Source organism: Hypomesus nipponensis, chromosome 19 (genome assembly GCF_054491055.1).
Source record: "Hypomesus nipponensis isolate SF chromosome 19, ASM5449105v1, whole genome shotgun sequence".
Taxonomy (NCBI): Eukaryota; Metazoa; Chordata; class Actinopteri; order Osmeriformes; family Osmeridae; genus Hypomesus; species Hypomesus nipponensis.
Genome location: NC_140379.1, coordinates 10,105,774 through 10,122,630, shown reverse-complemented (window position 1 = coordinate 10,122,630; position 16,857 = coordinate 10,105,774). Strand labels below are relative to the sequence as shown.

The following is a 16,857-nucleotide window of genomic DNA, read 5'->3' as shown; positions in this document are numbered from 1 at the left end:
GGCGAGTGTTGGCAGGCATACCAACAGTGAGCGCTATACGGACGGTGAGCGAATGGGCAGGGGGCCAGTGGGTGCCAGTCTCAGGGAATTGAGCGAATGTCTTTGTTGGCATGCGAGGCCAGGTAGGTTACCCGTTTCTGTCGGACAGCTGTGGGGTGCAACCACCCATAGCAGGACAAACCGGTCGGTGGCGGCTGGCGACTCCCAATAGCATCTGTCAACAACGCAGCGATGCCTCTCACCAACATAACAAGTCACTCACTAAAAAAACGCTGGCTAAAATGTTGACTTCTGACTATGTTGGAATCTGATACATTGTTGAGAATAACGGTACACTCTGTGAATGAAGGTGTGAGTGACGGTGTGTGTTATGTGTAGTCTGTTATAGTGAAAGGCATTGTTTTAGTGAGACTTTGAGGAAGAGGAATCGCAGCGACACATAATCAACCTCTTCCACCTTCTGCTGAATTGTGAGGATTTCTACACCTTTCGGAGAATAAAAGGCAAAAGGAAAAGAAAACAAGTAGGCCTAGCAGATTATTTTCCACACAACATTGATAGGGTAGGGCCAGTAAAAGACAACCGGGTCGGAAGGGTTAACTACAAGTTATGCCTGATCAACATGAAACGAATTTGGAAGACGGATTTGTTAACCAACACGTTCTTTGGCAGCGAATGACTGACATTTGCGGTGAGACAGTCACTAGACAGACTGTCATTATCCAATCTGTCTCCTCCAACTTATCCAATCAGCCACCTGCATTTTTTTTGCCTTTCCGCCTTTGAGAAACACACCGTAATAAACGAATTGAGAAATGTCATGTGTATCATGAAAGGCTATGCCGAGCCAATGCCTAATAACGTGGCTGCAGCAACAATGGTACACAGCCAGCAGATGGCGACGTTTCATTTAAAACTTAAGTCTACAACAAATTTCTACCTTTCCTAATAAGGTTTTGTCCTCATTAAGGTATAATAATGTAGGAACCAGTCTAAACGGTCCAAAACGGTATAGTAGATATATTGTTAGACATTGTCAGTCGAAATGTCCCTAATCAAGTCAAGTCTTAATCATTGTAATATGCAAGAAATATTATAAGATTAAATGGGATTGAGAATATTATATTGTGGAGGGAGAAAAGTGGAGACGTGCTGCGAGTTACAGTTTCAGTCACCTTTTTGATGTCAACAATAGCTATGTAAAACATTCCTCATCTATGCCACCTTGAATGAACGTTGAATGCTGTCAGTGAACTTTTCATGTAGAATTGATGCACACTGACAAAATTATTCAAGGAACCGAATGTCTTGTCTACTTCTTTTTTCAATACATATTTCTTAACCTTGAGAGATCTTGAAAACCAACTGATGTGTCAAGATTGTCTAGTCTACAGTGAATGTATAAGTCTGGAAAAAGGTGTCACAAGGGTCATGAAAAATGAATAGCTTGTTCTCCTTTGTGCCAGAGCAGACTGGAAAAGCTACACCCGGAACAAGCTGTTCCCTATGAAATAACCTAGGTGATATGAGCCTTTTGTCAGCTTGTGCCAACTTGGATAAGAAATTACCCTCAAATTAGAGACAAGGCAACCCAAGGCAGTTTATCTAGGCACTCAGTGTGGTTGAAGAAAAGCATCTATAGTTTGAATGTTGTTGTTTTAAAAATTCAACTGAAAATCTATCTCAGTGACAGTGCCTTTCACCCAAACCACTTGGGTCTCACCATGTAACTCCACAGTTTAACACATCAATGATTCATAAAACCACCAGTGTTGTTTATTTTCCTCCAGACCACATCCTCAATATATAAAGGAGAGGCGGAATTGTGGAGTAGTTCTTGAAGTTCACACTACCACTGGGGAGGAAGGACAGAGAAGCCCCACAGGGTGGTTGAACCCTTTGTTCTGAATGCAGGAGATGCGAGAACTAAGGAAACAAAGCAGTCAAGTGCTTGGTGATAGCAGATTACAGAGGCACTAAGCTTCCCTGAGAGCAACAATGCATGCTGGTATGGTTAGATTAGCTATGCTGCAGGTCCATAATTAATTATGTTTATTTTCTATGGGCAAAGGTATCGTCAAATAACTAGAGATTCGTCTAACACATTACCAGAGATGCTTATCTTCAATCATGGTGAGAGTTACAAGATACTGTAAACTGCATTGGGTTGTCATGCTATTGGAGCTTGGGGGTAATTTATCATCTAAGTTAGTAACATTCTACATAATTAACAATATCTGTCTAATTGTTTATGGTAAGTAAAATAGTTTGCCAAGAACAGTATTGTTAAGTGCCAAAAACATACATAGTTAGGGTTAAATAGTTAAACAGTAAAAAAAACAATTATTTCCATTCAACACCTGTCTTGTCCTGTGTAAAACATGTATGAAGTATGAAATAGTCATAAATACCAATAACAAAAACAAATAGCAATTTATTTTTTGACAGTTTTCAAAGAGAAAAAAGAAGGGTATATCTTTAAACAAATAAAACATCTAAAACAATTCAGAGCAAACAACAAATATGTACAGTAACAGGAAAATAGAGAGAACAGAACAAGCACTATCTGTTGAAGAGCGTTCAGAAGACGTGTTCCCTACTGAGTAAATGTATTCGTTATGGCGTTTTTAATTGTCAACCGTTTGACATAAATGTTTACCCTTTTCGACAAGTTAAAACATCTAATCTCAGATCAGTAGATACTACCTCATCTGAAATTGTTTAGGAGACGCTTTTTGACAATATTTGGCAAGAGGTGAAAAAGTGATGCACAATGGACAACCTTGGCTCATCTCCTGAAACTTTAGATTATATATGCTTTTTCAGCTATCTTTACACACACTTTCTAGGTGTTGCATGTAAAAAGGTAGCACCATTGGGCTAGTAAGAGGTAAGACACTTGAGAATGCACATTTTTTCTATTGATAGCCATATTCCCTAGCACCTGCTTTCCTAAATATGCCAATGTAAAGTACTGTTTAGACATAGTGAGGAGCAATGCAAACACTCAGCCCAAATTCCATTCAAGGAACAATCTAAACAGTATGTTATATAGAGGGGCCTGTAATGTAAGCATGCAACTGTCGTAGATCACACAGCATGGCAGCATGCATGATTTCCCTTCTTTTCTCCTTTTGCCCAAAATCATAAAGAGCATAAGGGGCACAAGTCACGAAGACACATGAATAAACACACAACTGCCAACACAGGCAGGTGCATACGCATAAACACAATTTCATCCCTACTCCTTAAAGAGGGCACATTATATAAGGTCCCAAAGAGTGAGAAAACTTGGTTCTTTAGTGTATCTACAAATCCCAACCATTTCCGTTTCTAAAATAAACTCTGTTTTCCCCCAAACACTTTCCTTTCTGGTACAAAAATACAAGGACAGCATTCACAGACCCTGCCAGCAGTTTTAGTCTCAATTGCAATGCTGACAAGAATGCAAAGATGCACAAAAGATTAAAAAAATACTTGATAGCAAAACAGATCCAGTACAAAGAGAAAGCATGCATTTGTTTATCATTTCAAACATTGAGGTGGTCTAAAAAGGATCAAATCAATGATAAACCATAATAGACAAGGTCCCTAAGACCAACAAGGTTGAACACTTTAGAATGTGCATGCTTGTGCACTGCCTTGGTCTATGCTAATGAATAGTTAAACATCTGGCTCTGTTAAATGTGGATGTAAATTGGGGAGGTCACAATAGTCACAAAGTCTAAACTTCTGTAAATTACACGTTAATGATTTATATCTGCTTCAGTAGCAAGGCAGAGGAACAATACGTTTTGCTTCACTAGATACTATCAGACAAATTAATTGATCTGAAAACATAAAATGTAGGAAATTGGTCAACAGTTTTGAAAATATCATATGCAAATACAAAACGGCATTCTGTAAAGGCTTTCAGACTAGTCTCAAATTCAATAATTGTATGCATTGTTTACAAAGAGGCCTTTCTTTTTCTTTGTGTGGAAAGTTCAGTCTGTCAACTAAGCTGGCTGCTGAGGTGCCATCATTATCAACATTTGTATTGTCATTTTAGAGGAATTATGTAATTGTGTGACGTGGCCCAATAATCCTCTGCTACATCTGAGCAACAAAGCGTTCAACGTATAACCATCATAATCACTGGGAAGTCAGTACAGACCTACATTTGTGTTTCCCCTTGTCAATCATAAACACAGAATCTAAAATCACTTACAGCAAAGCAACATTTCCATGTGGATGAACCGTAATACACGTACAAATCATACCCTGTTTTGAGAGACATCTGGACCAAGGTTCAAATCCACAGACCTAATCAACTAGGATCAGAGAAATGATCTGGAGGGCTGGACTGTTTCCAACAAGATGGATTAGGCCAAACACTGACAGACTTCTCTGTTCTGAGGGATTGAGGGAATCCGCCCAAGGTACTGGTGACGAACCAACTAAGACATGGCACCCAGTACAATATATGCTACTTGAGAGGACAATTTGGAGGGCGCTTGATGAGTGATAATGTTGGAGGGTATGGCACACTAAGAGTTTAGCCACAATTGCTGAACTATTTGGGAATGGAGTGTTTAATTCCAAAAATTCAATACTTTTTAATTGATAAAGGGGACTTACCACCAAGGGGGAAATACCACCAATCACGTTGATTTTTAAAGGTTACCATTATCCTCTGTATTTGATAAAATGGCAACACATGCTCTGTATGGTGAAACATAAAATTTGAGGACAATATGGCGAAAGGAGCTCAACATTGAGCTTTAACAAGAAAACTGTCCTTAACAGGAGTTGGCCAGTAAGAGATGTAAAGATGTGATGTATTAATTACAGAAATTCTTTGATATTATTGGACTTCAAAGCAATGAGCGCTGGAAATGAGTTCTCTGCATACATCTGATGTGGGACTGGCCCATTGTTTTCCCCATGTTGGACCCGAGTGGTTTGAGAAGCTGGATCAGCTGCCAAACTCGGCAAGATTCTGCTTTCCGGGAGACAAATCTGTTCTACCACCTGAACTTACGGCACAGTTTGGATTAGTCTTTGCAGGTTTCCTTAATGCAGTCAGGATTATACTAAGGAACTGGAAACATACAAGCATACCTAGTTATACGAATTGGATTTACATACATACATACATACATACAAGTTAATGCTAGCTAAACTGAAGGATTCTGTGTCCAAATTTACTGAAATGTGGGGTAGCTTCTTTAGAGAATGTTTTGGTAGGGATCAGAAGACAGCAAGATGCAATAGAACCTTTCATGTGTTTGGAGGGGAGATTCTGTGACATATCGTGCTGTTGTGTTGCTTATGTTTTCAGTTTTTCTTTTCTATCTATGTTTGTGTAAATTGTTACCTGCAGACCATGTGGAAAGTATTTTTTTACATAAAACAAAAGAAATCTTGGCTGAACCACTCATTTCCTTGCACATTAAATGAACTCTATACTTTCATAAAGTTTTCTTTACACTGATGAAAAAAGGGACTTCTAGGGAGGGAATAAGAGCATTCTTGTGATAAAAAGAACCATTCAAGTAGTTCGAGTATAACCATTCGAGTATAATACAGGTGCCTTAAAGGACACACATACATTTCCCTCATGCACAACAGGAGACATTTATAACCAACCTCAAATATGGACATTTTGAGGAGATTCACACCTTTTAAGTGCGTTTAAAATGTAATTTTGTGTGTGCTAAACAACCATGCCATCTGTACATTTTTTGGAACATCTACATTTGTCATTACGTCCTACAATATGAGAGTTTAAGGAAAGACAGAAAAATAATCTTCAAAAACACATTCTAGAATGTACTTGAAAAGAAATTTGACCACACATGCTATAGCAAGTTTGGCACTAGATGTAAAAAAAGTGTTTTCTGTACATTAAAAACATAAAAAATATGGACATATTATGGAGACAATACTTCAATGGTACTGTTTAATGCACTCACCCCTTTTCACCACCAATGTGCCAGCGTATTAAAAAGGGCTACCAATAACGATGAGTTGGCACGGGGGGGGGGAGGGGGGGGGGTGCATGAACGGGTTTCCTAGTTTGTGTATTGGCTTACTGATGGATGCTGTGACGTGGGGTTCAGAGGAAGGGGTGGGCTATTACGACACACTTGAGCAGCGGATGCTGGGGGAGCCCATCTGAGTGAGCACCTTGTCCAGCCACTGCAGGGGCCCGTTGAGGTGCAGCTCAATCCAGCAAGGGGTGCTGGTCACCGTCTGTCTCCTACGAGAGAGATTAACAGAGAGTGACAAGCTTGCACAACCCCTCTCGCTGCAGACGTGCCTGTCAGTATCACTGAGCTGGGCTGGGTAACATACGGAATGTAGGAAAAGGAAACAGGTATAGCAAAGAAGGTCTTGTGAAGAAGTTGTGGGATGTGTCTTATATGTGTATCACAGAAATTGACTGACACTATGGCCCCAGGTTCTCTCACAAAAGTTGTTTTTTTAACCAAAACAATCAGATCAAGAGGATTTAAAGTAAACGTCTGGCTAAATGTTGTTACCTGTACTCTGCTCCCCAGCCCTTGACGAAGCTCATGCGGATGGTGCACATGCGGGTCAGCTGGTAGACGGCCTCAAAGCCCTGGTTCACAGACTGGGCCAACAGAGCTGCAAACTCCTGGTTGTTGAAAATCTTCAGGTTGCAACCTGAGGAAAGCCATCACGTGACAATTAGGCAACCATCAACGAGTAAGACCACAAGACAAGCATTCAATGACATGTGGGTATACAGATCCGTACCAGGTGGGATCTTGCAAACGGTAGCGGGATGCCAGCCGTAGCGCTGGTTACAGTTGGGACTCTGGACAAATATGGCGCTGTCGCTGAGACACTCGGCAAAAACCTCTCCTCCGATGTAGTACAAACGCACACCCCTGCCTGGAGGGACCATGGAAAACAACATCAGACAACAAACCAACACCTTTGTTTACATCGTAAATGCATCGTCAATCTTGGATACATCTTGCCAAGTTACACACCAATCACAGTGGCGTGCAATTCCATACATACAATGACTTACAAAAGTAACAATGTGTGGCATGTGACAGAGAACAGCATATTAACCTGACGGTGGTACAACGGCTAATGTAGTTACCAATGTGACGGCGTGTGAGTTCCACAGCGGCGTTGCGGTTGACGTTAGATAACAGGCCGAGGCAGAAACGCTCTGAGTTGGATGGGTCTGTGAAGCCATCCACTGTCATGGAGGGCTGAGAGGCGTGGAAGGTCTCTCCCACACGCTGGTTGAGCTCGTAGTAGGAGATGGAGCACCAGAAGGCCGGCTCACAGTACGTCACGGCTGCAGGCTGCAGGTCTGCAGAGGGAAAAGGAGGCAAAGAAACTTCATTTAACTGTACTGGTTTTACATTGTGTTTTGTAAAATCCAAATTGTCCTTGTAATGCTTTTTTAATTTAATTTTATTAGAAAATAATATATAATTATATTCTGTTTACATTTTAAAAGGATTGATTTGAAGGAGGGAAAAGACATGTAGAACAAGCAAAGGAATGTAATTTACGAAGATACAGAAAAGCAAAAAATTGTGATAAAGGAAAATTGTGCCAACTGAAGATTATTAATGTCCCTTTTTATTCGACTAAGATAAGACAAAAAACTGAGGACATATTGCGAAGAAGAAAATCTGGGAAGACAGACAAAGGAAAATAAGTTTATTAAGAAGAAATTAGAAAAAGAAGTGTGGGGAACAAAAGAAAATGCAGAAAACAAATATGAGCCAAACACATCATTTCCCCGAAACATAAACCAGAAGTGTGGAAAACTCAACAGGTACAAGGAAGGCCGGAGACTTCCTGGTAACACACCATGTCTACCCTGGTTTACCACTAAACTTGGCAATCTCAGCATTGGTGTCAAATCTTGGAAGTAAGTTTTCCCCAAACTAGTCCAGGGCTATGTGAAAAGTTCATTTGTTATTTCACCTGTAGCTTGACGGCTCAAGCCCCCTGTGGTTTTCCGTTCCATTATGAGAAGAGAGGATATTATTATTGATGTTGTATTGAGCTCACGGGTGTCCTAGCATGGAAGCAGTTCACACAGGAGGAGAGACAAAGGCCATCTTTCATCACAGAGCTTCCTCTGTTACAGTACGGAAGCACACTCCTTTAGGACGGCTGGGGTGGAACACCCATCTGTTTGGTTTGTGCTCCTGTCATTTTGTGTACAAACACACAAAGCCATGCAATCACACATGACCTACCAAGGTTGCTGTGTGTGGGAGAGACAGGATTTGGTGACAGGTTGGGGGAGCCTGTGTCCATGCTGTGGTTCATCTGAGGATCACTGGTCTCCCCATCCTCACTGAGATAGCCTGGCGGTGGTGTCTCTAAAACACACACATACAAATGAACATAAACATGCACGTTTACAAAGACACAAAACATCAGTTTACAGAGATGATGTTGCTGTTCCAATCTAACGGTTACCCTTTTCACATACTCCAACTAATATTATGCACATAAACTAATTTTAACATGCAATACATTTACATTACTTTAAATCTTCTGAGCTGTGTTCTGTCACCAACCTCTCTGACCCTGATCTGGCTCTGGAGCGTTTCATTTTTTGTATTCATTTGGTTGATAAACACACCCCTTTCAAAGGTCATAGGTTGCAAGATCGTTTAAAACCATAGTATATTAAAGTATTAAGAATAACTTATTTGGCCGATAAAATCTGGCCTGGACTGAAACTGGAAAGACTGACTTGGAATAAAGGTTTTCCATGTCCTTAAGGAACAAAGTACTTCTGTACTTAAAAGTTGTATTTAAATACCATAACCAACTGGGCATGAAATCTGTCTACTTTTGGTCTACAGTATGTATACTGTTCATGCTTAACTGTATACACAAGCAGGGGCAGGTCTACCAACATTAGCTGCTTGTGTGTGGTTGCTAGTGCGAGGGCTGCTCTGCATTTCACAAGCTGGATCTAAAGCCAGCAGGACAGCACAGACACGTAATGCCAGGCAGCACTACTCCACCTTCTCGGGACAGTGTGTGTTTGCATTGGCTCAGCTCCAACCTCAGTATGAGTCAATCAAGAGATGAGATGGGTGAACTTTGGATTGCAATCCCAGAGGCCAGAAAGACCCTGCTAAACTGCACAGTGTGCGTAGACAATTTTCCAGACACAGCTTAGTCAAAAACAAAGGTAATGCTAACTCCTTGGAGCTTCTGGCTGACTGTATCACAAAATCATTTATTCTTGTATTCTTCATCTTCAATGCTCGGCTCTGTTTGGGTTGCTGCTTTTCACGTCAGAGTTTTAGAGTACCGGTAATACTTTATTCATCTCTGGGGGAAATTGCACTGTTACAGCTGCATTGACAGTCACAGTACAGTATACACAAAGTAACAAGATTGTAAGAGTTTGTCCAGTGTGAGCCTGGTACAAGCTTTTCATTTTATCTTACATTATGACTTTTATTGCCTGTGCGTGACCAGTATCAAAAACCAGGAAACTTCTCTCAATTGACCCCACTTTGAACTCATCTGTGTTTGGTCCCTCCTCCTGTAAGGTAGTTTCTCTAGTGTACTCTCTTCTGCTTTGATATCTCCCAACTATGTTACGACAGTTTCTCAATTTATGAGGAGAAACCCCGTAGGAAAATTCTTAAAATCTCTCCTTCTGGAACATTCTATTGTTAGCCAAAACAAAGAAAATATTTTCGCCAAACTATCTCACCTGGTATGTAGTTGCTTTGGGGCTCGATGCCGGCAGGAAAGTTAGTATTCTCTGGGATGGAGTGGCTGTAGTCGTCCAATGGCGGGTACTCACTTGGGATCTCCAAGTGTCTGGGCACAAGCACTGGAGGCAGTACTGCAGGGAGATACACATGCAGGCACACACACCAGCCTCTTGTTTACTTGCCCTGTCCATTAAGACGCTCACAGTCACTCACAACAATGGCAATTAATTATAATGAAGTAACATGTAAATAGCAAGCTAGAATCTCGCCCTTTGGTGGATGGCGCGCATGAACTTGTATGATTCCTGTGGGACATGTGATGATGATGGTGAGAGATGACACGTAGCTGTTACCTGGCGTCTCCACTCGCTGGTAGTGGTAGGGGTTGACACACACCTCGTCCTTCTTCATGTGGAAGGCGTACTCACAGAGCTCCACCGCCCGCAGCTCGTGGTGGGACTGCAGGTCTGGCCAGCGCCACAGGCGGCAGTAGATGACGTGGGGCAGCCCCTTCCTGTGGGACACCTGGAGACGGCCGTCCAGAGACCTGGACAACAGGGGAATGAGAGAAAGGACAAGTGGGTAACCATTGGATAGGAACAGCAGCAAGATGTAGCCCTGTGGCTGACTTATACAAGTGGAGTCACCCGAGGACATGAAGACGAGCCTAATTATCTCATTGTAGCGATCTGCCCTGAATCAACCTGATATTCCAAACAGACACTGGCAGCAGCTTTCCACATGTTTTCTCATTTTCATCTGGCTATCTCGAAATGGGGTGGGACAACTGTCAAGCTCTTCTCCTCTCAGGTTAGCCGTCCCCTGAGGAGATGTGCTGTTTTAGGGTTTTACACAAACAAGTTCAAACAACATCAGATTCAACTGCTGTGCATGGGCTTCAGTGAGTCCATTGTTGGAGAAAGATGTACAAGCAAGATGGATAGAAAACGTGGCAAGATGAAACATCACCAACCTTGTCTTAGACCAGCCCTATTGACTGCTCTATGCTAGTCTGGACCCAGACAATCATCAGTCTCTTCAAAGACCCTTCATGAGTATTTAAAGCAGCGGATGTTCTCTGTTAGGGCGAGGGGAGTACACGAGGACAGTCTGAACTTACATGCACCCGTGGGCTTCACTCTGATGAGGGCTGTGTGTATTGTGTGTGATGAATGAGTGTCTGTGCATGCATTTTCAGAAGAGACATGCTTCTAGAGTGTGTGCTCTTACGCATGTATGAGGAATGGAGAAGGCCAGCTGGGTTCATCTAGCATGGCTGCCCAGGGCAAGGCCTCCAGGAATCCAGGGCAGACACACAACCCCCTTTAGTATGGAGGGGGGAGGGGGGAGGCAAAGAAAAAAAGTACGAAAGCTGACTAATGGTCTAACCAGGGCCAAACTTGAACGTTTATGATAACTTTCTCAAGCATGACCGCATAGATGATACATTTGTGGTAACAGCAGCAATAGTGGGGGCCGGAGGATCACAAAGGCAGGCATGTTATCTGAGGGATGTACAAAATGTGTACAGGTGTGTGTGTGGGTGTGCGTTTCTCCCCACAGACGGGATAGGCCGTGGCAAGGTGCTCTCTAATCTAACTCTTCCACCTTTGGAACCAAACAACCCATACCTTCCCTGAGGCCTCCATAGTATGTTACTTGGCAAGGCAGCACATTCCTTTGGTGGGACTGGCCGCGCCTTACATGCACACGTACACCCCCCCCCACACACACACACACACACACAAACACACACACTGTGTACTGAGGTTACATCTAAACATGAAGGAATGAGTTCCCAGGGCGATGGTACGCACTGGAGCTTCAACGCAGGAGGTGGACAGGCTGGTAGAGTTATGTTTAGTTACTGTCTCGGGCCTCTGTCTGCAGAAACTGCACCATCCACACTGAGACTTGAGCATGCCCTTTCTGTGAGCCAGAGTGAGTCACTCTTTAACGCACACACGGTGACGACAACATAGAGAGACAGGCAGTGTCTTGCTACTGTCTCCATCTGCCAAAACTTGACATTCCACACACACTGGAGTGTTTGTCTTTCTTTCACACTTTTTCTGTCACACACACGCACCCACACACACACACACACACACACACGTACAATAGATTACATCAGACGGTGCCGTATCACCTTTTCTATCCAGATAATCAAACAATGACTGCAGTTCACCAGCCTGCTCCTTTTGAGCTGCGACAGGCAGACTCAGTGTGGATCACATCACTGAAGGACAAACAATACTGTCTGGGGTGACTCAGAGCTTGAGATGCACTGTATGGCTGTTGTGACTGTGTACACTGAGACTGATGCAGGGTACTCAGATGTGTGTGCGTGACCCCAGACGAATGGATAAAGACACAATCCGTTCAAACGAGACACGTTTAAATAGGAACCAACCCCAGTGTTTGGGTGGTGGTCTCCATCGTTACAGAGTGGTGTGGTGGTGCATGGAGGTGCACGCACAGTTTGTGCGTGATAGTACATGGAGCCAAAGAGGGTGCACACACGGTTACAGGAACGGGTTTGCTCATTCATCACGCTGAAGCGTGTCAGGGAGAGACAGGGTGTCGCACAGGCTTGCGACCCAATATGTGTCTGACTGTGTCAAGAATTGCGCCTGCTATCTCCTAGACACAAGCACACACACAGACTTCCATTGATGTGCTCTTACTGTTGTTCTCTCCACTTGTCTGCGGTGAGAAAACAAAGCCGCTTTATCACTCTTATCAGCTCCCGTGTCTCTTCATGTGCTGCCCAGACTAACCAGAGCTGCTGCCAAACCAGGAAACCTCAGACACTGCTGTAGGCAAAGTATTACTTTAACTATTTTACTTGTTGTGAGTCTTTGCTTCTTTCTCTTCCTCACACTCCACATTTCCAAATCCTCTTTGTTTATTTCCTTACATACAACTTTCCTGTTTCATCTCAATGTATCTCTATCTCTCTGTCTATCTGTCTTTTCAACTTTCCTCTTCTTTCCACACTACATCCAGAAGACGTGTGTGGACAAGACAGACATCAGGGCCCGGGCACCAAGCCAGGACCTTCACACCTTCTCAAAGGCCTATCCAAGAGGTAGGGAGCAGAGAGCAAAGGCAGAAAGAAGGGATGGGTAAAGGAAGGACGTGAAAAAGAGAAAGTTTGATCATTGGGGATGGAGTGCCCCTAGTTAGTTAGGATAGGCCCGCTAGGTTTAGGGGTAGGGGCTGTGGGGTAGGGTGAGAGCATGAGATGTTGAAGACTGTTTCTGCTGATGCAACACTAATACTTCTACAATTCCAAGGCCAGTCTCCTGCTTTGCTACAGCAGCATCAGTTGGGGGCACTGATGGTTAGAGAAGCATTTGATGTGTTGTGGGCACTTCCACACAGAGGATACCATGGTGGTGCCTACTAGCAAACATGTTATTACAGTACTTCAACAAAATTCATGTCATCATAACTTTGTGCTGATTGGACGCTTAACTGCATAGCACTAGGCTATCAACCTGTGTGTTTAATAAAACTATGCTGCATATAGCAGACACTTTAATCCAAAGCAACATTCAAAAGGGATTCGAACCTACGATTTCTTGATCAGCAGTAAAGTGCTCTACCACTGAGCTACACCCAGTTATGACTGCTGTATTTGCTATCATCCAGGAAGGTTACAGAAATTGCATTTGGCTCAAGTAACCTGTTTTGTTCGGTTACATTTGTAATATAATCTGTCGGATGCAGGAAGACGAAGACCACCATTTGAATATCTGACAATGATTGATTTGGATGCAAACCATAGTGATAATAAACAATCCGATCACTGTCTGCCCACGCATAAAACTACTATACCAGAGACCGCCCCAGATTAAGGCCAAGTTATATAACTTCGACTCCATTTGTGTTTTGAAATGCTGTGCACTGCACTAGCGAATGCAGAGCGACCCCAATATTCCGTATCAAGCAATCCAGATAATCGCATGCTCAATGTACGACCAATGCGAAACTAATGTGCTCAAAAGAAAACTTGGATTTGAGAGCTAGTAGTTGTCTGGGATTGACAACCAGGAAACTAAATAAACAGGAGACCACGGACCATAAAATTATGTTAAATGTGCACAGACAAACCACCCTGAAACAGCACATTTGTAAAACATTTAATGCAAAAAAAAATGCGTAACGAGCGGGGCTAGAACTGAGGGTATGGCACAGTACTCGTAGACATTACCTCGGTATGGTGATGCATTTCGTGTTGATATTCTGAGTAGTGATGGCTTTCTCCAATTCATCCAGTTGGCCCGTTTTCTTCAATTTCTTTACCAGACTCTTCACTGCTTTCTCACACCACTTCTCATCCTGACCATTTTGTTCTCCCTTTTTCCAACCCAAAAGCCTTTTCACAATGGGGGGAGTGAAAGGCAAAATTGACATTTTGAGTTCAGTAAAGTCCTATCAGTCCTTACGTTTGCAAATATACACAGAAATCCTCTTGAAAAAACAAACCAAGTGGCAGATTACAGAAAGAGAAATTAGAAAGAACACGCAGCTCTATAAACACGCAGATAAACTCAGACATTTAAAGTTTGATTGTTTAAATTTCGGCGCACTGTCTAGTTCGTTCGAGTTCAACGCGAGTAGTGCATGTGTGTGTGTGCGTGTGTGAGTAGTGTGCATTGTCTAACAGTAATAGATTCAGTAACACTCCGCAGACAAAAATAGCTCTGTCTGAATTGTAATTTGCTTTCTTATAGTTCGCGCACGACACAGTTCAACACGATTTATCCTTTTGGGTTTTTTGGTTTAGTTTTTTTTACAACAAACTATTACAATAGTTTATAGCTATTTATTTAAATATGTGTTGTCAAGGACGTAGTTTGATGATTTGTCAAGAAAGTTTTTCCCAATTCAGAGTCATCCGCCGCATAAGGGATAAGCCTGAAGTCTACAAAAAGTCTGACTCAAATGCAAATACCGTCGCGAGGTAGGAACCAATTCAGACCGAGAAGAACTGTGAAAGCCTACAGACTGAGCAGCTGGTAAAAATCTGCTGTCTCTGCAAGGCACAATGTAGGCTACTACACATTTTGGGGGTAGGCTATATTAAGCGTCTTTCATCATATTACTGAATGAAAACAGTGCATTTTGTAAACGAAATGGTCGATGGAAAGTTATAAAGTAATAATAATATCACCTCACTCCCTAACATTGAGTTTACTGCATCTGTCTCAGAACTGGTATAAGGCTGTTTACTATTGTTAGGACACAAACAAGCTTGTTACAAAGCACAGTCTGAAATTAAAGCTTTATGCAAGGCATGTAATACTATTATTGGATAAATGATAGATTTATTTTTGCCTACTGACTTCAACAAAGCAATAGTCTAACTGTTTTTAAACTGTAAGTTGTTGACATGCCTGTTCTAAGAGTCTAGAGAACTTTCAAGTAAATGTTGCCTCAACAAACTCCAAACAGGGTGCAATGGGGAACTGGCAATCATTAGACTTATAGCGCAAGCAAGATGTACATTCAGCTGGTGAGTACACACACACACACACACACACACAGACACTTATGCATGCACAAACACGGATACATAAAGTTTTGGACTATCATCGAGGCACCCCACGTAGATGAATAATGCTATGTGGTAAATGTTACGTACTTGGGCACACATGCAGGGGGGGCAGAGAGACCTGAGTGCACAAACTGTAGATGTAGGAGTACTGTGGCACAGCTGATATCCTCAAACAGAAAGGGATGGCAGGCCTGTAGTTTGAAGCCTGTGAGTGCCTTTGTTCCTGGACTTCAAAAGGATTTCTTCACTGCGGACGGTTTCAAATCTTGAGTGCCCTATTTGCAAACACTTGAAAAAGTAGTAAACTATTTCACAGCACATCCCGTCTTTCCAGTTGGATGGAATCTTGAATTCAATTGAAAGTGGAGAAATGTCATTAGTAAATGTTCATAAGTGTAAAATAATATCCATTGTGCGGCATGAAAATATGTAGCTTGCTGCCGTCCACATGGTCAAGTTAACAGAATAATTGTAGCTACTGTATCACAATCTCTTTCTTTTTTGTCTGAAATTTTCAAAGGATAGAAGGGACTGTAAATCTGTATCCCCAAGCAGCATAAACCTTTGATCCATCCACCAGTTGACAGTTAGCATCCTACAATAGTAACATCAACCCACAGTTACTTTGGTCCCCGTACGCACACTGGTATATTGACCAGTGTTCACTATTCATCCTTTGCACACTGCACAACTTAAACTAAAAATATAGCAGTTTTTCAGCATGACAGATCCTTTCCCTTTAATCTATTTCAGTAAGACAGCAATGTATATTTTTACATCAGCTGGAAGCTTTGACAGTGTCCACCTTTCATTCTTGCAGACAAGAAGTATAACAAACATTTTTTCAAAGAGGTGGTCTCCAGCTGAGTTGCAGTCTCAGTCTCATTTTTATTTAATTCATGAGTAACAAATAGTCTGAGCAAAAAATGCATTCACATGTAATTTTGTCTATTACAATTTGAAAGTTGGTCTCTTTAACAGTATTATCTAATAAGTTTGTTGAATGAATCTTCTTGTTTAATATCATCTGAATAACTTGTAGTCTAAATTAAGCTCATGCAAAACTGATACATCTGTAATTTGTACCCATGAAGCTACTGTGGCTGTAGCTAGAGACGACACAACATGAACTACAGCACTTTTGCTTCGTGTCCCAGCTCATGTCATAATAATAATACTTACTATCACAAATCTACTCCACTGAAACCCATCTGTTTACATGGAATACAATTGGAATTGTGTACTCAGAACAAATGGCAATTAGCTGAGTCTAATAAACTATGCTGAAGTCAGTGGCAGAGTGAAAGCTGACCCTTGCTATGTGTGTGTGAATAAATGTGTCTGTGTGTTTTCGAATTTACCTGATAGACACCAATGGTTACATTTCAATACATTTAATAACCAAGCTCGGGGCAAACTGTTGACAGCTGCTATTTGGTAATATTTTCAAATCTCCTTGGCAATACTATGAGAGCCATCAATCTTAGCTGCCCTGACAGCTCCCAGTCTGAGAAAGCACATAGTGTACTGAAAGCCCAACCCCTATTTCTTTGGGCA

General features: G+C 42.1%; 1 protein-coding gene across 1 annotated transcript; it reads right to left on the bottom strand.

Moving 5' to 3' along the window:
- Positions 1–2,414: 2,414 nt before the first annotated feature.
- Positions 2,415–14,363, bottom strand: LOC146246953 (SMAD family member 3). The gene is made up of 8 exons (XM_084681917.1): positions 13,954–14,363; positions 10,088–10,281; positions 9,731–9,865; positions 8,244–8,369; positions 7,121–7,339; positions 6,766–6,903; positions 6,528–6,672; positions 2,415–6,244 (listed from the first exon to the last, which is right to left on the bottom strand). The coding sequence occupies exons 1-8, from the start codon at positions 14,154–14,156 to the stop codon at positions 6,121–6,123; spliced, it is 1,284 nt and encodes a 427-aa protein (XP_084538043.1). The 5' UTR covers positions 14,157–14,363; the 3' UTR covers positions 2,415–6,120.
- Positions 14,364–16,857: the final 2,494 nt, after the last annotated feature.